The sequence below is a fragment of the Petaurus breviceps genome, unplaced genomic scaffold, assembly GCF_028583685.1.
Source record: "Petaurus breviceps papuanus isolate PSGF00001 unplaced genomic scaffold, PetGlider_PUasm1.0 90407, whole genome shotgun sequence".
Lineage (NCBI taxonomy): Eukaryota > Metazoa > Chordata > Mammalia > Diprotodontia > Petauridae > Petaurus > Petaurus breviceps.
Window position 1 is genome coordinate 1,358,827 of NW_027187241.1, and position 24,372 is coordinate 1,383,198.

Here is a 24,372-nt window from a genome sequence, read left to right on the forward strand (position 1 = left end):
TAAATCCTTTTATTAAGGTGATCTGTTCTGTGAAGTTCAGATTCAGTCAAAGGGCCACACGCCACACCTGAGGACCTAGAGGGCCACATGTGGCCTCAAGGCTGAAGGTTCCCCACCTCTGCTCTAAGTAGTTGTAGGATGAGGAAAAGCTTCCTGTACAAGGTGTCTTTAAGCTAAGCCTTGAAAGAATCCAGGGATTCCATTCCAAGAGATGTAGCAAAAAGGGAGAGCACTCCAGGAGTGGGAAACAGGTACAGAGATAAGAAATGCCACATGAGATACAAAGAAGAGTGAATAGGCCAGAACAGCCGGATGGATCGTAGTGCTTAGAAAGGAATAAAGTGTAAAGAGTCTTAAAGGGTAAACAGAAGAATTTTTCTTTAATACTGGAAATAACAGGGAGATACTGGAGTTTACTGAGGTCTGTGTGAAGGAATTAGGTCTCAGCTTTAGGACGTTCCCTCTGGGAGTTGAGGAGAGCATGGAATGGAGTAGAAAGACCAAACTGGCAACTGCAGTGATCCAGAAAGAGGTGATGAGGGCCTACAGTAGGCTAGTGGCTCTAGGAATAGAGAAGAGGATAAATGCGAGAGACGGTGTGAAGAGGTTAGATGTGGGAAGTAAGTCCAAGCGAGGAGTCCAGGACAACAGCAAAGCTGTGAATCTGAGTGACAAGGATGATGTGCCCAGAACAGTACAGTGAGGACTGGACATGTTGAATCTGAGATGCTTGAGACAGATACACAAATTAACTAGAGAACAGATGAAAATATAATGAGTGTCATGATAGGCATGGACATGCAGAATGCTATAAAGAACAGAGAGAAGTTACTTCCAAGACTGCTACGTAAGTCAGAGAAACTTTAGTGGAAAGACTGGGGCCTAGGACAGTTATGATTTTAAAATCCCTTAATATCAAATTATATTTTAAATTCTACAAATATTTGTTACATGTAAGAATAATGATACTATCTATTTTACAAAGTTTTTTGGGGGAAAGCACTTTATAAATCTTAAACTGTTTTATAAATGTGACACTATTTATGGTAGAAATGCCAAGTACTTCCCCATCTGCTGACATATCTTGGTTAGAGTGCTAACTTCCATTTGGACCTCATTTCTGCTGTGCTCTTTCATTTCCAGAATTGTTGAGTAGTTTACTTTGTCAAGAGTGTAAACCACAGGTGACAGAACAGTTAATAAAACTGGAAAGGCATGGCGGCACCAGATACTAGAGGGCATAAAATGACAAGCTAAGGAAGTTGAACTCATTGTCTATACCATTCATGTGGTAAATATAGTAATGATCTCCAGCTTTATGACATGTCTTGGTAATTCAGTTCTTATATTCTTAGTTGATTTTGTCTAGGGGAAGGATGGAAGGGCAGACCAACCAGGCAACTTACCTACAGATTCAGACGAGGGAATCAATCAGTCAACAAACATTTTTTAGCATCTACTATGCAGCAGGCACCAAGACAACCTAGCAAATTCCTAGCTGGAGAGGGCACAACTTGTCCAATACTGAGTTTACTACACCATGCTGCCTCCACTGTTAGCTACAAGAACCATGTAAAGGCACGGTTACAGCCACTGGGAGACGGTGCCTTAGAAAATTCCAGATAAAAAGAAAAGAAATAATAGAACCAAAGGTAGCATCCTAGCAGTGGTGATGAAAGGTTCTATTTCAACACTTAGCTATAGTACAGATGGTCAAAGCCTCCTCTTCATCTTCTTACTCCGCACCCCCCCTCCACCTCCACTTTATTTTATTTATTTATTTTTTAAAGCAATTGGGGTTAAGTAACTTGCTCAAGGTTACATGGCCAGTTATTTTGTGTGGGTGCCAAGTATCTGAGGCCGGAACCAATCCCGGGTCTCCTGATGCCAGGGCCGGCGCTCTTACTCACTGTGCCACCTGGCCGCCCCTTCACCTCCACCTTAGATATGGAGCACAGGTTGCTCTGGGAAGAGGGAAAGAGGTTTATGTTTGTGTATGTCATGGACTCTACCCTTGGCAGTATGGTGAAGCCTATACACACATCCTCAGAATGTTTTTAAATACATAGGATTACTAATGAAATGTAGTTATCAGAATATTTTTTAAAAACAAATTCAATGACCCCAGGTCAAGAATTCCCAGTTGAAGGGAATGCTTCCTCACCCCATACTATGTACTTAACTTCACATTTAATCAGTAAATGTCTTAATACAGGCCACTGGAAAAGAGGAAATAGAGAGGGGAATGGAAAGGAAACCAATAAGACTGAGGCACAGGAAGGACCCCTTCCCAATTTGGTAAAATAGTTAGGGCTCTCCCCCACCAAGGGTGTACACATTCCTAACATATGAACTTTTCATACAACTTCCATAAAACCTCCAGAATACGAGTATTACCAACTGCAATAGCTGCCAAGGACAATTTTTATCCTTAGAGAGTCCTCTTTTCTTAAAAAGATGTCAGTATAATATCCTTCAAAAGTTTCAAGGAGTGAAGTGTCCTAGAGATTCCCTTTTCCCCAACATCCATCTTTCAACCATTTATCTGCTTGGATTAATACCTATTCCTCCATAAAGAAAATGAGAAGAATAAATGCAGGACATTTGATGGATGTGTGCTAAATGCAAAGCTGGGGAAAAGACAGATTGTCATGCTTAAGACCTTGTGATATAGAATTAACAATTATGTTTATTATTAACAAAACTGATAATAACAAGACTCTTCTTAATAAAGGAATCAAGGATTAAAGTTCTACAGTAAAAATAAAGGAGACGAAGGCAAAAATAACCTAAGCAAAATTTGGAATTTTCTAGGTTTTTATTTATCTATACTTTTACCATTAGCTCAGACAATAACCAAGCCCTAGCTTTACCAAAAAGACTGAAAAAGCTTCCCAATGTTAAAATGTCTTATCCCTGATACCTCAACACACACACACACATACACACACACACACACACTCTCTCTCTCTCTCTCTCTCTCTCTCTCTCTCTCTCTCTCTCTCCATTGTATGCCTTATAACACAATCTCTATTTTCTTTTTATAAAAACTGGTACCATGGGGGCAGCTAGGTGGCACAGTGAATAGAGCATCAGCCCTAGAGTCAGGAGGACCTGAGTTCAAATCCAGCCTCAGACACTTTACACTTACTAGCAGTGTGACCTTGGGCAAATCACTTAACCCCAACTGCCCTACCCTCCAAAAATCAAAAAGAAAACCCAAAAAACAAAACAAAGAAAAAACAGGTACCATGGGAAAAGGATGAGAATTTAGGATGAATAGCTTCCTCTGTGAAGGTAATGAAAATATGGTATGACTTTAGAACAACAGAAAACAGAATAGAAGAAGAGAGGTAGAAACATAAGCTTTAAGATTTCTCTAATATCACTCAGTTTTTAAAATATGTAGAAAATAATTAAAATGCGTTAGGGTTTTCTAGTTTGAGCATACTACATAATTTCCATGTCTCACCTGAACAGAACTTGTCATAGTGCTCAAAGCAAATACAGTTGCACAGTCTTTGATAGTTGATTGGCTATCAAAGGCACCCTGGGTGTCCATTAACAGTACAGCAACCTAGAAATTACAACAACAAATAGCATGTTAAGGAAATGAACTGGCCATCAACCATATATTCCACAAGACTTACATAACTAACTATATGCCAGTAGAGTTACATTCAGGGTTCTTCTCAACTATTTTGTTTGTCAATTCATTAGCCCAATACTTTTTTGCACTTAAACAACAAAGCAATTACAAAGCAGCAAACAGCCTGAGCCAAGAAGCAGAGTTTCTGAAGTTATTGTGTAACAGTTAACAGACTCTTGTGGGCACTGTGAAATTTGTGGGCTACCTGCCATAATTCAGAATACCCAGCATTCAGCGTAACCATTCCCAAATGTATGCCTCAGCCAATAATTCTGCTGCTTGTCTGGCAAAGGGAAATAACAGTATGACCCAGGTTACTAGGGAAAAGGAGAGGCATGCCAGTGTCAGAGTTCCCTGCAGATTTCATTACTAACAAAAAAGAAAGTCTTCCTGTCTTAACATGGGTAGTCCCAACTTCCCCTCTCCTTTCCACAACCTGTGACTGCTTATAGGACTCTACACAATCTCTTTCCCTCCTGACTGCCAAGAATTTCTCATTTTATCTTTACTATAAGGGTTTGGTAGGTGCTCTTCAAGGGATAAGAGAATCAGAAGTAAGGAAAAAAACAGACAGAAAAAAAAAGAAAAATGACTAAGAAAATGCCTCCTGTTTTAGGATAAAATGTCCTCCAGTTACAATCTTGTTTGAAAAAGCAGGGAGATTACAAAGGACAGCAAGATAGTCTAGACTAGTCAATCTCACACACCTGAACTTTACGCTTCAGACAAGGTATCAGAAATATTAAAACAGATTAGATGTCACAAAGAAAACTTCATTTATAGTTTAACCTCAAATAAAAGATATTTAAAAAAAAAAAAATTGGGGAAGGGAATGGGGGGGGAAGGGGAGCAGAAGGAGAGAAAAGAGAAAGGGAACATTTGTTGTAAAAATTTACCTTTGTTCCATCTGGCCTATCAATTACAAACACTTCATTCCAGACCTGTATGCCTGTTGTTTCTCTCTCACATCCACCTCTCCATGTAAAGCCAGTCAATGGTTCATTATTTCCACCAATCCAACTAGAGGAATTCTGTTGAAGTCAAGCATAAGTTTATATATTAAAACAAACATTCTAAAGACCACTGTTTTTCAGGAAAATCCTATTCTAGAACAGCTTCACAAACTTAACTTTCTTTAAAATAGGGTCCATTTAACAAAACAATTGCTGGGCTATCCAAAATGCTAGAAATCAAACAAGAAAACAAAAATAATGCTTCACTTATCCAGATCCTCAGCTAAAATGAAACCAAAAATGGGGGGGGTGGGGGGTAGGGGCAGGGAGGTGTTAGAACCAACCCTGTGATGTTATTCTCCCTCCTGCTGGCCCTTAGATGTCCAAATTCATGCATGGAGATAATCATACAAAAATGTCTTAGGTACTCATCCAAAGCTTATTTATTTTCACTTCAGAAAAAATTCTAATGAGTTATCTGGTCTCCTAATCCATAGAGGTCTTTAGGAAAAAGGGAGGGGGAAGGGTTGCTAGAGACAAGCATACACATCAATAAATGACAGCCAAAATAAATGACAGAAAAACTAGAAAAAAAGCTGACAAATTCAAAGCACAGAAGACCAGGACTACACACAGTAGGTCAGCCACCAATCACACAAGGTCATCCTTGCCCTATTATAGAATGAATACAAGTGATATTCATAATGAAAAATAAATGATCAAGAAGGCTCAAAAAAAGAACCTAAACATGTTTTTAAAGGATTTACATGTTTTCCAATTGTCATTTGAATGCATGAGCACCAGTTATCTGGACGTTTCACCTCCTCTGACTTCCCCAAGCAAACAAATGCTGTCTCTCCTACTGGCCTTTAAAGTCACTAAGGACAGGGGCAACTTTAGTCAGTCATTTTTGTATCTGTCTGTTTAACTCACTGACTTCCAGACACAATTTCAAAAGTTTTTGTTGAATAAACAGCAAAACGAGGGCAAGAATTTTAAAGACCAAACATACAGATGGAGAGATGAAATGAAAAGCACACTGGCTTTACACTCAGAGGACCCAGGCTTCAATGCCACCACCTGACATATGCTATCTGTGTGATCTTGCCAAGATACTTCATCTCTCATCCTCAGATCTTCTGTAAAATGAGGGTGTCAGACTAGCTGGCCTCTGAGGTCCCTTCTAGCTCTGATTGAGTCTATGACATACCCATTTGTTACAAAATGTCCACTGCATAAGGTTATATTCTTGATTAATAAGGTTATTAAGTATTCTTCCTTTAAAAGTGGGAGTGGGATGGGAAGAGAGAAAGTCATCTTTGTTGTTTTGAGACACAACCAACTTAATTTCAAAGACCAGACTGTTTTAAAAATGATTAGAAAATAAGAATCAGAGGCGTAAGAGACCCTTAAACAGGATCAGATCCAACTCCCTTATATTATAGAGAAGGAAACTGAGACCTAGAACAGTCACATAATCTGCCGGTTTTCAGCTTTCCGCACCAGAAAGAGTTCCAATATGAAAAAATGTAACGAACAGTATTTCATCTCTGATATTCAATGTGAGGCTTTGGTGGAGATCCTAAAAAGTCGTCAAAGGAAACTAACAAGATAGTCATACAAAATTATCAAGAGTAAAAGGTAGCTCCAAGAATAGTTTCTTATTCCCTCCTCTAACATGTATAAATATCACTGTCAAACCTCCCACATAATCTAATTTTGTTTAAATTAACATGTTTTTGGCTGCAATTATAATCTTAGAAATCACAAAATTGTCTAATAACACTTTTTTTAATTCAGCCAAATCACCTTGAAACTAATCTCCACTGAAAAAAACATAGAACATCTATGAAAACAAAATACAGGCCCTACATAGGCCCACAAAACAAATATAGGTGCCAAAGATCAGTATAAAACCAAAGATACTTATGTCAAGCAAAAAATATTACTGATCTTCAAGAAAGGATAAAATACCCTGGCTGCCTCAAAAAACAGCTGAATTCTCCTTAATACCAAGAAGGGGGTCTCAAGTTGGCTAAGGACCATCAGTATAGGCCTAGAACTAACAGTACATGCCAGATGAGTAGTATTCACTAATACCAGTCTTTTGTGACTTTTAAAACTATAAATAGCCTTGGTGCTGCAGGTAGAGAGAAAAAGGAACTGCTAAAAGGATGGTGGAAATAATTATGGAAATGGCTCTTCATATATTTTTCCGTCTCCTCATACTCCACTCTGGACTGAAAGATCAGAAACTATAACCTCTCATCATGGTTTATTGATCTAAATTAATCAGCAGATAATTCAATACTCTTCCCCCTACTCCTCTTTCAGTTGCTGGGGATTCCTGCTCAAAAGCTATTTGGGTTTAGTCGTGTGTGACTCTTCATGATTCTGTGGACCATATTATGCATGGGGTCTTCTTGGCAAAAATACTGGAATGGTTTGCCATTTCCCTCTCCAGTGGATTAAGGCAAACAGAGGTTAAGTGATTTAACCAGGGTCACACAGCTAGTAAATGTCTGAGGCCAGATTTCACTTCAGATCTTCCTGATTCCAGGTCCAGTGCTCTATCCACTGTGCTATCCAGCTACCTCCTAGACAAACAGAAGTTAAGTGATTTAACCAGGGTCACACAGCTAGTAAATGTCTGAGGCCAGATTTCACTTCAGATCTTCCTGATTCCAGGTCCAGTGCTCTATCCACTGTGCTATCCAGCTACCTCCTAGACAAACAGAGGTTAAGTGATTTGCCCAAGGTCATACAGCTAGTAAGTGTCTGAGGCTGGATTTGAACTCACTCAGGTCTTCCTGACTACAGGCCCATCCATCTACCCACTGGAGCTACCTACCTGACCCACATAGCTCAAAAGCTACAGACAGTTTTAAATGAAAACAGATGTGAATTCAATTTTTCAATGCGTATTCTTCCGAGTTGGCATTAGATGATTTGTCTCTCAAACAGTCACAGAAATGTTGTAGCAGCAGTGGCAAACACAAAATTCAAATGAATATAATCCAAAGACTTTTGAATGTATTTTAATGTTTCTTACTTGAGTGTGGGTAATAGTTTGGATAGTCTGAAGACCTGAGTGGGGAGGAGCTGGTGGCCTGCCTAGTATATTATCTCCAATGCCACAATGCAATCAAAGGCATCTTCATTTACACTGCTGCTGATAATAGCAAATAACTTTTATTATTGTATTCATTCCAGCCTATTTAAAAACACCAAACTAAAAGAGGCCTTGCTAAGTAACAAGTATACTAAAGGTATCCTTTAAGCTGAAATTGCTCAAGCATGTCTCCTTCCCTTCTAGTCCTTTCCCACAAATACAGTTAACATTTCCTTCTAATCAGAGAAAGAAAGCAGTCAAACAATACAATTTATATAATAGTCCCCTGGATGATAAAGGGTCAATTATCATTTCAATTAACCATTAGCCAAGCCATTTATAAGAATTTAAGTTTCTATAACCCAAGTTTAGATATGCACTGAAATTCAGAGATAAATGATATGGAATTTTCTAAGAGGATATAACTACATTTATTCTAGTCCAGCTCTCACCTTCATTTAATTCAAAGTAATAATACTGTTCACATATTTGCTTCTGCAAATTGGAAGACATTTTACATGAGATATCAGATCCTAAATAATAAGAATTTTGGAGTTTTGTCCAGGCTCCCTCATAGATTAGCTCCATTTAGTGTGGAATACCACATATCACACAGAAACAGCCATGTAGCACTTCAGCAATATGAACCCCAACTTTAAGCTTGCCATTTTAACTTAAAAGCAAGATAGAGAAAAATCATGCATTTTCATGGCAGGAGTCCCCCTAGCTAGCACAAGCCCAACCCCAAATCACTGAACCTGTGAAAACATTCTAGTATTTCTTCTCTATCAGACTTGCCTCCCACTTGATCAAAGTCAGTACTGGCACATCTGAAATGGGGAGGGAAGAGAAGGAGAGCCCCCGAGGAACCAAGGTTAATCAGAACTTAAATATTCAAGAGTTGAAGAGGAGAGAGGGTTGTTCAGGATTTGTGATTTCTTTTTTATAGAGAACTCCTCTACCAATACAGATGGACTAATCTTCTGCAATTTATAGTCTTGAGTTGCCTGGGGCACTGAAAAGTTGGTTAAGTGACTCCCAGAGTCAGAGCAGAAAATATCTTATATAGATACAGATATATGCACATACAATACACATAGGTATGCACATATACCTATTCTATTATCCATATAGTATTCTATATGTCATATGTTGTAACTCATGTTATGTATATGTACATATATTTATAGGCATTATTTTACTTATGCATACCTCCCCAGTAGTATAGTGGATATAGGGTGGGCCTCAGAAAACCTGGGTTCAAGTTCAGTTCATCTATAAAGACATGTAAAATTTTGGTGGGTGGAGATGCAGACCCATGATTTCATAGTTTGAGAACACTTCCAATGGAGCTGATGGCCTGTTATGTAACCTAAATCTTAAGAGAGCTGCCTGGGGGCACTGGGAGATCGCGAGATTTGCTTGCAGCAATGCCACATAGCTTACCTATATGTCAGAAACAGGCCTTGAAACTGGGTCTTTCTAAGACAAGACTTTACTCATCCCACCACACTTCCCCTCAGATACTGTAACACTTACATTATGACTTAACAGGCAGCAACCCTGTCGGAGAGTCAACATAACATTGCTATGTTACTTTTTATAAACTTGGGCACCTTATAGAAAAGTATGGACAGAAGCAATGTGGCAATGTGGCATAAATAACTGGCCTGGGAATTAGTAAGGCCTGGGTTCAAGTTCTGTCTGTGATCTCTGATGGCCATGACGGCACCTGGGCAAATCGCTTAAACCACTCAACTGCCATGGGAGGTCTAGGTTGCAGAACAGTTCCGTGTGCATCAGGAGGAGTTTCTTCACCTTCAGGCACTAATGGTGAAACATGTCAGACCCAAATAAACCATCAAGCCATTTCCCTGCTCCAGTACTAGTTCATGTTTACAGATTCCAGTATTCAAAGATGTCAGTCCCAGACCCCTTGTAAATGGTTCGACTTGCCACAGCACATCCTTTCAAGGTTCAGGTACAATTTCCAGTGCGAATAAAAAGCTACTTGGTCACCCTATAAAGGGAGGTATTTTGCTGCCCTTCTACCAAAAAATTAAGTTAACCAATCTCTGCAGACACTGGGAAGAGAACTCCTTGGGGCACAGCAGGTCAGCCCTGTGTCTAACACAACCTTAAGGATAAAGACCCTACACTGATGTTACGCGCTGAAGAAAAAGTCTCCAAGAACTGACAGCTTGGAAAGCAAAAGACCTCCTGAACTGCTCGTCTATCAAGAACTAAATGATGCAACAGGAAGAGCACCAGACTTGGAAGACATGAATTCAAATCCCTGCCTCAGACACTTCCTAGCTGTGACATCATCTCTCTGCCTCAGTTTCCTCATCTGTAAAGCAGTGCTAAAGACAGCCCTTCAGAGCTGTGGTGAGAAACAAAAGAGAGGACATGTAAAGCACACAGAAAATTTTAAAGTACTACATAAATGCTAGATATTAGGAATTAGGGTAACTGCTAAATCAACAGAGGAAATAAAGTACTTCAGTGAAATAACTCATCCCCATTTCAGTAAGACTCCTCCCTGAAAATACTCAAAACTGGATTTTTCAACTTTAATAATTAAAAAGGGTGCGATATCAGAGATTTTGTGTAAGAAATTTTTTAAGCTAAGAAGTCAAAATAGATCTCCCTAAGGCCATATGGCAACTTGACACTGGAAATAAATCAGTAAAATATCATCCTCATCCCCAAAACTGGACAGGGGCTCATTCTTCTACCTGAATTCTACTTATGGCTTACATCTCAGGTGATTGCAAGCAAGAGAATTTTGTCTGATTTTAACATATGTACTATGCTTGAAAAAAGTTTTTAAGGTCATATCTTGTTCTCTGAATTCTTATTCCCTTTTCAAGGAAAATGCCTATGTTACTAGTTCTAAAGAAAAAAAGAAAAGCAACTCTGTCCATTACTGATGTCTTTCCGTTGCCTTTTTTTTTTTTTTTGGGGGGGGGGGGGTAGACCTTGAAAAGGTTTACTTGTATTCATTTCCTTCATATTGTCTTGAGAAACTGAATTCAAATGCCAATAAAATTGTGTCATAACTACATTTTTTTCTGCACATATCTGAAGCTATCCTTCTGGATTTCATGTTCTCAAGAGCCATTGTAGCTTCCTCCCACAGCACTTACATAAAACATTGAGAAGGGTAGATCCCAAATGTGGTGTTTTTTCTTATAACATGAATAGCTGTTCACATAATTTTTCAAAAATTCTAGATGTACAACAAAACCTATCCTTACCTACTGCTTTTTTCTTCACTCCAAGTAAAGCCTGTAAACAGTTCTTTTATTTAACTGTTTTCAATAGTTAGGTACTACTAACTGGTAACTTGTGCCTTTCAATTCCATTCATAGTGAGAATATGGGTATGTATATAGTTCAGTGTTTCCAGTGGTATATCAACAGGTGGTAGAACAAGATTACACATTAAGTTGTTGTTGCTGATGTTTGTCCTTCATTCTCCAAGAGGACCATGACATCTGGGAGGTGATGCCATGACATCCAAGTGAATTGGCTTTAAGTGAGGGAGGGCTGTAAAAAGTCACCAGCCTCACTTTTCCTCCAAAGTCATATGGGTCCAGTGGTGAGATATAAATCAAGACAACTGGAGATGGCTTTCACTCATTACTGTAGAAGCTAAGGGTTACTCAGGACTGAGAAATTTTCTACTTATCTATCAGCCAAGGTCAAAAGACGTATCCAGTATTAGCTATCCTAGTGAGAAACTTACAAGGCCTGGGGTCGGGAAGACCTGAGTTCAAATCTAGTCCCAGACATTTACAAGCTGTGTGACCCTGAGTAACTCAGTTCGCTCACCTGCAAAATGGGAGTAATAACAACCCCTGCCTTCCAGGGCTGTTGTTAGAATAAAATGAGATATTTTTAAAGTACTTTTCAAACCTTAAAGTACTATATAAATGTTAGATATTATTATTATTGAAATGCTTACCTTTACACCTAAGGGTTTCCAAGGGTTTTTTTTTTTTAACACCCTTATGTAATCTCTATGCTTAAAAGTCAGGGAATCTAATTCAACTCACTACAGGAGTTAAAAAGTCAAAATGATCTTATTTCTTTCAGATTCCCTAAACTGCCACCCTAATTAGCATCACATTTTCTTGACCAACAAATTCTACCATGAACATCTACAATTACGTATTAACTTTCACCTACATAAAACATATAGTGATATATACCATAAAACTAGTTCCATATAACCTCTTTAATTCCATTTCTGATTAATAAACAAAGTTATTGATATGCATCAAGGACTCTTATTCATAATTATCAAATATGATAATGAAGAGATCAGATCAAAAAAGCACTGTGCAGGAGTCAGGAAAACTCTTTTTAATCTTAGTATTCTCCAAGCTACTTAAAGAGCTACCTCTTGAAAAGGTCCAAAAAAATTTATTGACTTTTTTATTAGGCAAAAAGCAGCTTTTTATAATAAAGACTATTTTAAATGGAAAGCACAAATCCATCCTATGATTTTATTCAGAGAGAAGGGGAAGAAAGGAAGCATTTATTAAGCTTACTTAAAGCAAATATTTATTAAGACTGCCTACCATATGTCAGGCCCTATTCTAAATGATCTCATTTGATCCTAACAACCCTGCTTATCATCCTTTTTTACAGATGAGCAAACAGAGAGAAGGATAAATGACCTGCGCAGGGTGACAGAGCTTGTGGTAGTCTTAGGCCACATCTGGACTCAGGTCTTCCCAGTTGCTGACCCAGAGTTCTCTCCACCAAACCACCTAGCTGCCTGTTCAGTAGAAATGACTTTTTTTAAGTCAGCATCTTGTCAGTACAATTACAATTACCTCAAATTACTATTACAGTTACATTAGATAATACATTCTGACTTGTAGTACTCTTCAAAAGAGTACCAATTTTGATGACTATACACTTTCCCTATACAAGTGACAGATTCTACATCAAACGTCCTCAATCATTCAGAAGGATGGGGAGAGCAGGGGAGTGGGAGCCTATTAATCTGTGTAAATGCATAGCCACACATGGCAGAATAACCTTAAAGCCAGCTAAATCACTGCTGGTAGATTTGGTCCAACTCTTCTGGAAAACCATTTGAAGTCAGGCAAGAAATATGAAATTGTTCTGCTCCTCTGACCTAGTGATTCCACCACTAAGTACAATTTCTACCCCAAAACAGTTAATGACAGCAAGAAAAGACCAATGCACAAAAATATTCATAGTAGTACTATTTGTAATAAATTTCAGATTTACTTTAGTTCCCTCAGCTTCCAGCATCAACCACAAAAATATTTAGTTTAGGGGTGGCTAGGTGGTGCAGTGAATAGAGCACAGGCCATGGAGTCAGGAGGACCTCAGTTCAAATCCGGCCTCAGACACTTAACACAAAAACTAGCTGTGTGACTTTGGGCAAGTCACTTAATCCCAATTGCCCTCCAAAAAGAAAAAAAAATACTTAGTTTAGCTATAAGCGGCATTAATTATAATCTATTACTTCAACTGCTTACCAGTTAGCCTTTAATATAAAATAATGATCAAGCTCAAAATTTAGAAACATAAAATTTTAGAGGTGAGAAATAAATCTTAAGAGATTCAGTCCAGTTTGACCCAAGCCAAAGCTATATTACAGACCAATAAAATATTTATGTTACTCTTCTACCATAGATTATCTACTGTAAAACTGCAGTGGTCTAGAAGAAACTGGACTTATAGGGAAAGGAGCTGTTTAAATTTAAAAAACTTTTATTTAAAAGTAAAAATTTTAGTTAATAAACTATCTAGTTTAGTAAAAAATTTTCTACCAACTGAAGGTTTAGAAACATTGTCTCTGATATTACAAACAAAAAACCTAGGACTCCCACTCCTAATTTGAAAGTTTCCAGTTCCAGTAAACAATAATGTCCTATATTTTCAGGCCATAAAGATACTGTGTGCTTAAGAAAAAAAGTAGCTGATAAAATTAAGGAAAGGGAGAAGAAAAGGAGAAATAAGCAGAGCTAGTTACAGCCTACAAAAATCATTATTTCTATATCCTATTTTATAAAGTTTGGGGAAATTTTTTTAAAAAGCAAAAAGACACTATTCACCCTGTTATACATGTATCTCAGCATGAAGTCCAATAAGAATGATTTCCCTTTACGGAAAGCTCCTGCCACAGACACCACTACGATATTAAGATCACGTATATGCTCTTGTAACAAAATTTGCTCCAATGCCTCTTCATCAAGCTCAAAGTTGTGATCATCTTCATGGGCAAGAACAATCTGCACTGGACAGGGTTTCTTCATAGCCTCATCTGAGTTCACCAGCTCATCATCTTCGTAATCTTCACCTAAGAGAAAGAGAAAGATGACACTTTTTACACTCCTACCTTAATAAATAAATCATCCACAGTCTCATTATTAAAGTACAGACACAATGTAGGCTATAATTCCTTGAAACAAGTTTTGAGGTGTAAATAACTTAGCATCTTGCACTGTTCTATGGAAGGCATCAAGGTAGGAGCTGGAGTTCAAGGAACAAAAATGAAATAATCCCTGTCCTCAAAGAGCTTACATTCTACTGGGGGCATACAACACACACAAATGAGGAAATATGTACAAAGTTAACACAAAGTAGAATGGTCAAAAGAGAACCAGGAAAGAAAAGACCCTGTGAGCATTAAAGAAAAGCTGGGGATTCCAAACTAAGGTGGGATGAAGGTGGAATGATTCCTGGAATAGCAATCTCTCTGCAGACAGGCAGAGATCAAGAGATGAAATGTCATTAACAAAGAAAAACAAATAAAGCAATCTGGCTAAAATTTACCATCTGACTGAAATACAGAATGCATAAGGGAGAGTAATAGTAATCTGAAATTTGTCCAAAAGACAGCTTATAGCCAGAAGACTTTGATATTCTATAACAGAGGTTCTTAACCCAAGATCCCCTGCCATGGCAGGAATTCACAGACAGACTTCAGTGCATGTGTGAATTTAGATGGGAAAATTTTACTTCTTTATCTTCATTAACCTCAAATGGGAAAATTTTACTTTTTTATTTTCATTAACCTCTAAATGAAATTTAGCATTTCCTTCAATAATTTACAAATATTCTGCAAAATGTTCCATAGTCTTCATAAAATAGCCAAAGAGGGTTTGTGACAAAGGTGAAGAACTCCTAAGCTAGAAGAATATGTATTTTTATTCTAGGGACAAGAGAGAATTCTTAAAGCTTCTTTCTTAAGCAAGAGTGACAAGGTCAAACCATGCTTTAGAAATAGTTCTTTGGCAGCTCTGTGGAATATGGGTTGGAAAGAAGAACGACTTACTTAGGGGAGAGAGACAAACTAGGAGACTATTTAAATGGTCCAGACAACAGGTAGTCAAGGCCTGGAAGAAAGTGGTCACTATGCTGGTGTGGAGAAGCCTACAGATGTGAGAAATGCTATGGTGGTAGAACCAACACCACAAGGCAACTGACAGATTAAATGGGGGGGGGGGAGGGAATGGAAGTAGGTTTCAAGGGCATGATAGAGCTTATGAGTATAGTATTACCTGAGATCAACTAAGTTATTCATCATCATGGTTGCCTAATTCAGAAGACAGAGTAAATAAATAATTTCATTTATTGAAAAAATTAGTAAGTACTTGAATTAAGAGAATAATGTACAGAATTCACAAAAACTCATTTAAATATTTCATTAATATTTAATAATCAGATCTCTACATATGGAAACACTGAAGTATACTTACAACAAAGTGTTTCATAATCTAATAACATTACATTATCCTAAACCACTACTACAAGTATACCCATATGTACAAATATATTTATAGCCATACTTTTTGTTATAAGAAAAGATCTAAACACAAAGTGAGTACACAAAGTAGGGTTCAACAATCAACCAATAAACATTTGTTAAGTGCGTATTATGTGCCAGACACTGTGCTAAGCTCACAGACTGCCTTTTCTGTGCTAGGAAACAAACATGAAGAATCCCTGCTCACAATAAGCTTATATTTTACTGAGAAACAAATACAGTGCTAAGTATAAATTTAATAAGCACAAAGAGATACAAATAGTGTGGGAGAGAGAATGCTAATAATGTTTGGGAAAATTGGAAAAGGCTTTATCACGTGGTCCTTGAGTTTCATATTAAAGGAAAAAGACTCTGAGATGAAAATAAGGAAGGCACGCATTCAAGACATGTGAGGTGAACCTAAGAGAGTAACAATACACTGTGCAAGGTGAAAAACTGTGAGGGGGATAGAAATTTAGACAAGGCAGGGATGGCTTGTAGGAATGAAAGCAGAGGAAAGGTAATAGGACCAGGGGAACAATTTCCATGATGATCTCAGTCATGTAAAAGAAAACAATAGGAAAGATTTCAACATTACAACAACAGTAACCAATAATAACCTCAAAATTTTACAAAAGAGGAAAGTAAGGTCCAATTTTGTTTCAGCATAAGTATAGTAAGATAATAAATAATTATTGTTGATATTTTAAAAGCATCATCTGAATATATTCAAAAAATTCAATATATTCAGTATATAATATTCTTACAAAAATAATGTTATGTTTTCATGACCCTGTGGCTTTCTACAATAAGTCAAACACCAGCACAAAAGGAGCAGGAGACAGGACCATTCAGAGAGGTGCACAGTTAAGGTATAAAGGTACCATGAAAACTTGTAGCTAGAGAGTTATGTGATTAAACAAATAAGGTTTGCTGTTTTCTTTTTCTGCTATATCTTTTATAAATTCAAAGTGCATGAATCTGCTAAGCCAGTTCTAACCATTAAACTATGATCAAGGAAACTTAAGGTTAGTATTAGCACAATGATGATAATTAAAAATCATATTCCACTAAAGAAAGGAGTCAACCTTTGAAAGTACTACAAAGCACTTGACAATTTCTAAACTAAATTTTTAAAATCAGATTTTTTTATAAATGTATGAATGAATGCATGAATAAATAAATATATAAATAACTGTCAGAGAACTGTTACCTGAACCATGTCCATATTTCATCAGAATGGTAACTACTGATTCATCAAAATCAAATACTCAATATTGAGTAAACTTGGAGTTCTATTTCTTAACCTGACAGATTAAGTCATACACTATTTTTTTATAACACATCTTTACACAATTAGCCCTTTTACTTTATTTGAGCTTCTAAATCAGTATGCCAGAAACACCTGGGAGACAGAATACTCCATACAGGTTAAAAAGAAACTTACTCCATAAAAACTACCCAGGCAAACATGGTAAAGTAAGTAACTTAAATAAACCATGGGAAAGTAGACAAAAAGTAATTTTACATGTGTAAATATATGAATATATAAAATATTCCCAAAGCATATTTTACATGCAGAAATCAAGATTTGTACACCATGCTTTTTTGTACCTATTTCTCAAAAAGAACAAGCTCAGACCCAGAAAAGAAAAAGAGTTGGAATCTTTGCAGAGGAAGAAACAAGGAGGAATCAAGTACTGTATATACACTGTAGGACAGACACAGCTGGATGTTCTGGTTGGTTTTTTTTAGCATGCTGAAAGGAAGGATAGTAACAGTAGCATCATAAAAATAAGATTAAAAAAAAATTAAGCATCCTTCAAATCTAGATCTCTTCACTACTACTGAATCAATGATAATCCTACAGAGGAGGGAGACATTGATAAGCTGGGGACCCACTATAGCAATGCGGCTTCAAATCTTTTTAATGCATACCCTTTTTGAAAGCATACGTGAAAAATCTGAGCACACTTTAAATAAAGGTGTATTTATAAAATAGGAAGATATTCTAATGTATTATGAACATTATAAAATACACAAAAATAAATATTAAAAGGGCATGAAAAGATGAAAAATATTTTAGAATTATGCTTTATTTTATTTTATAGCACAAAAGACCTTTTTACTATTACTAAAATGAAGTATTAATATTTTTAGAAAAAAATACAACTATATATGCCTCTTTTAAAATCATGGTTTAGCAGTGTGTGATACAGTGACTTGAAGGTCTAGTTCTACATTCATTTTATTTCAATACTTGATTTCAATGGCTGTCTTAACTGGAAAAATCTCATAAAAACTAAGTAGACCAAAATGGAACAACTACATCACTCGCTACAACTTAGTAAACCACATCTGCTTTTGAAATTTAGCTAGTAAATTTCTGCCTTCACTGATATCCCATCAGTTGTTCTTGCAATTTAATCAGAAGTTTCTGCATTTTTATATTTTTAACAAATAGGTTCAAATCCACTGAAACTCTCCATTTCAAATATTGTCATAGAAACCTGGAAAAACATGAATCTGATGCTGAGTGAAATGATCCAGGAGTAAAATTTATATGACAACCACACTGTTAAAATAAACAACTTAAGAATCCTGTCCTCCCTAAGGACATGATGTTTGGAGATGACAGCTGGCTGCAGATCCAGGATTTGGCAGATACTGTACAACAAAGACTGTTGTGCTGGAGACAAGTCCCACCAATGACTACTCAGGGAGGGTTGACTACAACCAGTCTCTCCACCTTCTGCTTTGTTAGCTCTTCCTCAGAGCAAATGCCCTTGCCCACTGTATATCTTCAGCGCCGTCTTTTGATACCACTACTCCAGAGGAGGGCAGCCAGATTGATAAAGGGCTTAATATTAATAAGTCATAGGAGAATTGTTGAAGGAACTTTAATGTTTAGCTCGGAAAACAGAATAGTGGTCTTTAAGTACATCTTTAGAGCAAGGATTAGATTTATTCTCCTTTTTCCAGAAAGGAAGGGATAAGGAATAATGGGTAGAAATAACAAAAGGAAAATATGGCTTCATATTTAGGCTGAAGCAGAGGAAAGGGGTGGGCGAGGAGGGAAGGGGGCCCTGGAGAGGAAGGGGAGAGGAGAAAAGCTATATTCATAAGAAAAAGAATGGTCGACTACTTTAGTTCCACAACATCTATAGAAGATCTTTCAATAATTTAAAGTAAAAGTTAAGACCTACTGGATCTTTACAATGTTTTAGAACTTCCCCTCTGAAAGGTCTTGAAAAGCAATCCCTAGGGGCCTTTAAAATTTGTCAAATACAGCATAGATTTTATCTCTATCGATTTGGTCATGTTCAGCCACTTGTAATCAGCTTTACTTTCCTGAATGCTGTTCCTACTTCATAAATATAGCACATCAGGTACTAAGATTGCAAAAGTCCAAATGGCGTGTGGTTCTCCAGTGCAAAGAGCAATAAACTTGATAATCAGGAGATTCAGCTCCAAATCTCTGCTATTTCCTAATGAGATTGTTGAGAAGTCACGTCCTCACTCCAAGCCTAATTTTATCACCTATAAAATGGATATAAAACTTGCATTACCTAACTCCCAAGAAGAGTGTTTTACAAACTTTAAAGCACTATAGCATGTGCTATAAGAAACGAGCAGCAGATGGACTTCATATTTACCTGGAGAGGCTTATAGGATCTGATACTGAGTGAGAAGAGTAGAGCCAGGAGGAAGTTGTACACAATTACAGACACAATGCATGTGTGATGACCAGCTTTGATAGACTGGACTCTTCTCAGCAATCCAGCATCATAAGTCAACCCCAAAAGACTCATGATGGAGAGAGATGTTTACATCCAGAGAAAGAACTGAGTTTGAACCCAAACTGAAGCAAACTACCTGCTCTTTTTCTTGTTTGGTTTTGTTTCCTCTTTCCCATTGTTCATTCCATCTGATACAATTCTTTATAACCTGACTAATGCCTAATGTGAAAGTATTTGCAGATATTATACTTGATTGTATGCCGCCATGGGGGGGGGGGGGGAAAAATTTAAAAACTAAGGAATTGGGGCAAAGAATTTTTTAAACAAAAAAAAAAATATTTAAAAAAACCCAAAAAAAAAAAAAAAGCACTATAGCAAAGCTAGACCTAGTGCCAGGAAGACTCCATCTGCCCAAGTTCAAATTCGGCCTCAGAAACTTACTAGCTCTGTGACTGTTTGCCTCAGTTTCCTCACCTGTAAAATGAGCTAGGAAAGGAAAAGGCAGTTAATTTTTGCCAAGAAAACTCGACATGGGGTCAAAAAGAGCAGGACATGACTAAAAATGACTGAAAACAACAACAAAAAAGAACTGATAGAAACTGATTGTTCCATTTCGGATTATAAGCTAATATTTTAAATTTCGATTTGATGGGCTTATATTGCTTATAGTTATCTTCTTTGATATGTCTTTACAAATTAGTTTGTTACTCTTAGGCCATTTCTCTCTTATTGGCAAGGAGATAAAGACATTTGCTGACATGGTAGTTTCTTGACCTTCTGGTCTCCTTGTTGTAATGACTACTTTAAATTGGCTTAAATTTCCATAGGAATAATAGGTCTGTTCTTTTATACACTTCCCATTTTTCTGCATCACTTTTGCAGCAGACTGGCACACTGGTTGCAATGCTTTCCATGGAAGTCTTTTTACTTATACTCATGGATATCACAAAATAAGATAACCAGGGGTGGGGGTGGCTAGGTGGCGCAGCCCTGGAGTCAGGAGGACCTGAGTTCAAATATGACCTCAGACACTTAACACAAAAAGTAGCTATGTGACGTTGGGTAATTCACTTAACCCCAACTGCCCTCCAAAAAGCAAAAAAATGAAAATAATAATAATAAGATAACTAAGTACTTCCATGAAATGTTTCATTATCATCTTTTACTGAAAAGATAAAATTTAACTCTTCCTATTTCCGTCTCCAAGGAGGATCCATAATGAGCCACCCTTCCATTCAATTACAATTTCTTTGTCTTCTGATTTTACTTCTGAAGAGGATTGATTTGATTCTGTTCCTCAAGTGCTATGCCCATGTGGTTACTGGATTAGAATTTCATATTAAAGTACCAACCATTAAATTAATGTCAAACTAAATACATTAATTCCTAGCACCGTCTGCCTTCTGTTCACTGTAGCCCAGCAAATTTCTGTACAGGATTGGGGACAAATTTTCTTTTTTCTTTTGTTTTCATGGCTTGACACAGCCCAAGATTTCCTCACTTAGTGTTCACCTTACTGGAGATGAACCTCTCTGTACTTAGCTAGGTGGTCTATCAATGTAAATATACTTTAAGCTTTTTTTCTATAGTAAAATTTAGTACAGCTTGTATCCGTTGGCAAAGACATTAAGAATTAAGGGTCACTTCCATGCCATAATCAGACAGTAGAGGAGTGACTGGGAATTAAGTATGTGAGATCAGAATAACCTAAAAACTCAAGGAGGTATGGAACACTTCTACTTAAGGGAGATTGGGAAAAGTATTCTGGTAAAAGACAGCACCTGAGTTAAGTCTTAAACGAAAGGGCTTCAGCAAGCAGAAATGGAATGATATTAAGAAAAAATGAGGGGCGGCCACAGTGAGTAAGAGCACCGGCCCCAGAGTCAGGATGACCTGGGATAGAATCCAGGCCCAGATACTTAGCACCACACCCAGAAATAACTGGTCATGTAACCTTAAGCAAGTTACTTAACCCCAATTGCTTTAAAAAAAAAAATGACTGAGTATAGAACAAAACTTGGGAACAATCAGTAATCCAGTTTGGCTAGAATGCAGAATTCACAAAGAAAAATACCATATAAAACAGGGCTAGAATGTTATTCATGGACCAGACCATGGAGGTTTTTGTATGCCTGGCTAGTAAGTAAGAGGATACTATTTCATAAGTAATGGGGACCTATGGAAAGGTTTTGAACTGAGTCAGGTGATCAGATATATACATTAGGAAGATTCCTTTGGAAGGTGCATGACAATATATGAGACATGGTGGTCTGGAAGGAAAATAGATTATTATTCATAGACAAATGGTAAGTAAAAATCATCATCATTACAATTATTAATATTACTAGAAGTTCCCATTTATATCACCCTTTAATATTTACAAAGTACTCATAAAGAAGAGGCAAGGGTAAAGGGCTACAATGGAGGAGAAGAATAGGAAGGCAAAAGGGAATGGGTCAGCCTTATTCTCACTGAATTTGGCTTGGGGAGGGAATGAAATACACACTAAATAGGAGAGTAGGGGGAAGGGGATGGGGGGGGATGATGGAAGGGAGGGCAGGCTGGGGGGGAAGGGAAGTTGGAAGCACTCAGTTTTGAAAAGGGACAGGATCAAAGTAGAGAATAGAACAAGTGGGTGGTGGGATAGGAGGGAGGGAAATGTAGTCAGTCTTTTACCATATATCTACTATGTTAATGTTTTGCATTAGCTACACATGTACAATCTATACTGAACTGCTTATCTTCCCAGTAAGGGTGGGTGACAAGGGAGGAAGGGAATGAATCTGGAATTCAAAGTTTTAAAATCAAATGTTTAAAATTATATGTACATATATACTATTATTAATACTATCTTCCATGTAATTGGGAAAGAAGATATACAGGCACTGGGGCATAGAATTCCACCATGCCCTACTGGGAAAGTCTAAGGGGGTATGGGAGAAGATATGGGAGAGAGCAGATTGGAGGAGGGGATATCCTGTGGGACTGCTATTCTGGGGTGGTGGGTTGGGGAAAAACGGGGAGAAAATTTGTAACACAAAATCTGGTGAAAATTAATGATGTAAATCAGAAGTTAATAAAGCATTTGAAAAATGAAAAATTGTTTTCCAGAATAGTTGGACCTATGGGTTCATTCACCAATAATAGTACATTAATATGCTTGTTTTCCAACAGCCATTACAGCAGCTATCATCTTTCTTTTTTGTCTTTTTGACCAATAGGATAGGTTTAAAGCAGAACCTCAGTTATTTAAATTTGCATTTCTTTTTTGTGATGTGGATCTTTTTTTTTTTTTCATATAGTTGCTAATAGTCTGGGTTTCTTCCACTGAGAACTGCTTGTTCATAGTCTTTGACCATGATTCTATTAAAAAATTGCTTGTTCTAAGATAAAAAAAAAATTTACAAAGCACTTTACACGTATTCTCTTATTTGATCCTCAGAACAATCCTGAGAGGTAGGTGCTATTATCTCCATTTTACAAGTGGGAAAACTCAGCCTGTGAAAGGTTACAGGACTTGTCCAGTGTCACTCAGTTACTAAGCATCTGAGTAGGTTTTTGAAACCCAGGATCTTCCTGAATCCAGATCTAGTATTCTCTCCACTACACCAAGAGTGTCAAACTCAGGGCCACTTCACCAGCAATAAAGATCCCTGCAGGCCATATATCAATTTAGAAAGAACATATTAACATTATCTATATTTTATCCACTTTTTAGTTATTTTGTTAAATCTTTTAAATATTAAGTATTTTATTTATTTTTAAATATTTTAAATACTAAATTTTGCTAAATATTTTTTTTTTGCAGGTAGGTTATTTGTGATAACAAACACCTCTGCATTATCAATCAATAAATATTTATTAAGTGCCTTCTATGTGGCAGGTACTGTGCTAAGCTCTGGAGATACAATATGGGGAAAAAAAAAAAAGGTAGTCCTTGCCCTAAAGGCACTCACGAAAAGGAAGGAAAAGGAGGAGGGGGAAAAGAGAAGAAAAAGGTACCCAAAGGCATGTTTCGTGAAGAAGTCAGTCACAAAGTAGTGAAGTCAGGTAAGAAATAAGGAGCACCACACCATACCCCACTAATTAAGCCAAGGTTGGTGGAATGAAAAAAAAGGAGATGGATGTGAGCAACATGATATGAAGAGAATCAACGAGAAATGACAACTGATTAAACATGGGGGGTGAGGTGAAGGAGTCAAAACTGAAGTTTTGAGCCAAATAAACAACTACAAGAAATAAGAGGTTGCCATTCTAAAATTAACAAATATCTTTGCAAATGAGTATCAGAGATTTTTTGAGCCTAGGAATCCAACCCTCTCATGTTAAAGATAAAAGATAAGGCACAAAAATGTTCAGCAGCTGGCTCAAGAGCAGAGGACTGACAAGTAATGAAGCTAGAGCTAGAATCCAATTCTACTACTTTTTTTCTTTACACCATGCTCCCCACAGACCTTAGCTTTTCCCTAGGTATACCTCAAAAAACTAGCACAGTTGGTTACATGGTCCCTTGCATATTTCTACTACAGAAAGTCAAGAATGGATTGGCTAAGAATCCAAAACTTCTTTTTTTTCCTAGAGTGGAAAGGGTGTATGACGAGTAGAAAAAGAATAGGATTTATAATCAGAGAATTTGGGCTAAAATTTCAACTCTGGTAGCCAGCTGTGGTCTACTTTGGCAAGCCATAGAAGCTCTTTTATCCTAAGTTTCCTCAGTTACAAAATGAGAGACGCTGGACTAAATGTCCCTAGGATCATAGCTCTAGGACTATGGAATAAAAGTGAAAACTTCTCAGGTAACATTCCAGAAATCTGAACAGAATTGTAATAAAGTACCAGAGAGTTAGTAACCTGGGCTGGGAGCCTGGGACCCTTGCCTTACTTCCTTGGTCATAAATTGAAGTTTTTGCTAAGCTTAGCTAAGCATAGGAGGAGAAAGCACAGACCCTGAAAATTTAACCACAGGCCTAAATGTCCCAGACTTGTTTCCACTGACCACCACCTGTACAAATATAAAACTAGAAATCCTGTTGTGGAACTCTGGGCAGGTCACCATGTCCTAAAATCCCTATGAATCATAAAATATTGTCTACTTTCATATCTATTTTGATATTGTTAGAA

At 37.2% G+C, this 24,372-nt stretch overlaps 1 protein-coding gene across 5 annotated transcripts in view; it reads right to left on the reverse strand.

Moving 5' to 3' along the window:
* ATL2 (atlastin GTPase 2) overlaps nt 1-24,372 on the reverse strand; it is a 91,426-nt gene that overhangs the window by 20,363 nt on the left and 46,691 nt on the right. For all 5 annotated transcript variants that reach the window (XM_069108597.1, XM_069108598.1, XM_069108596.1 and 2 more), the window contains 3 exons: nt 13,818-14,062; nt 4,546-4,680; nt 3,473-3,577 (listed from right to left, as the gene is read on the reverse strand). In XM_069108597.1, coding sequence (XP_068964698.1) covers nt 3,473-3,577; nt 4,546-4,680; nt 13,818-14,018 — 441 coding nt within the window. In that variant the 5' untranslated portion in view covers nt 14,019-14,062. The remainder of the gene's footprint in view (nt 1-3,472; nt 3,578-4,545; nt 4,681-13,817; nt 14,063-24,372) is intronic.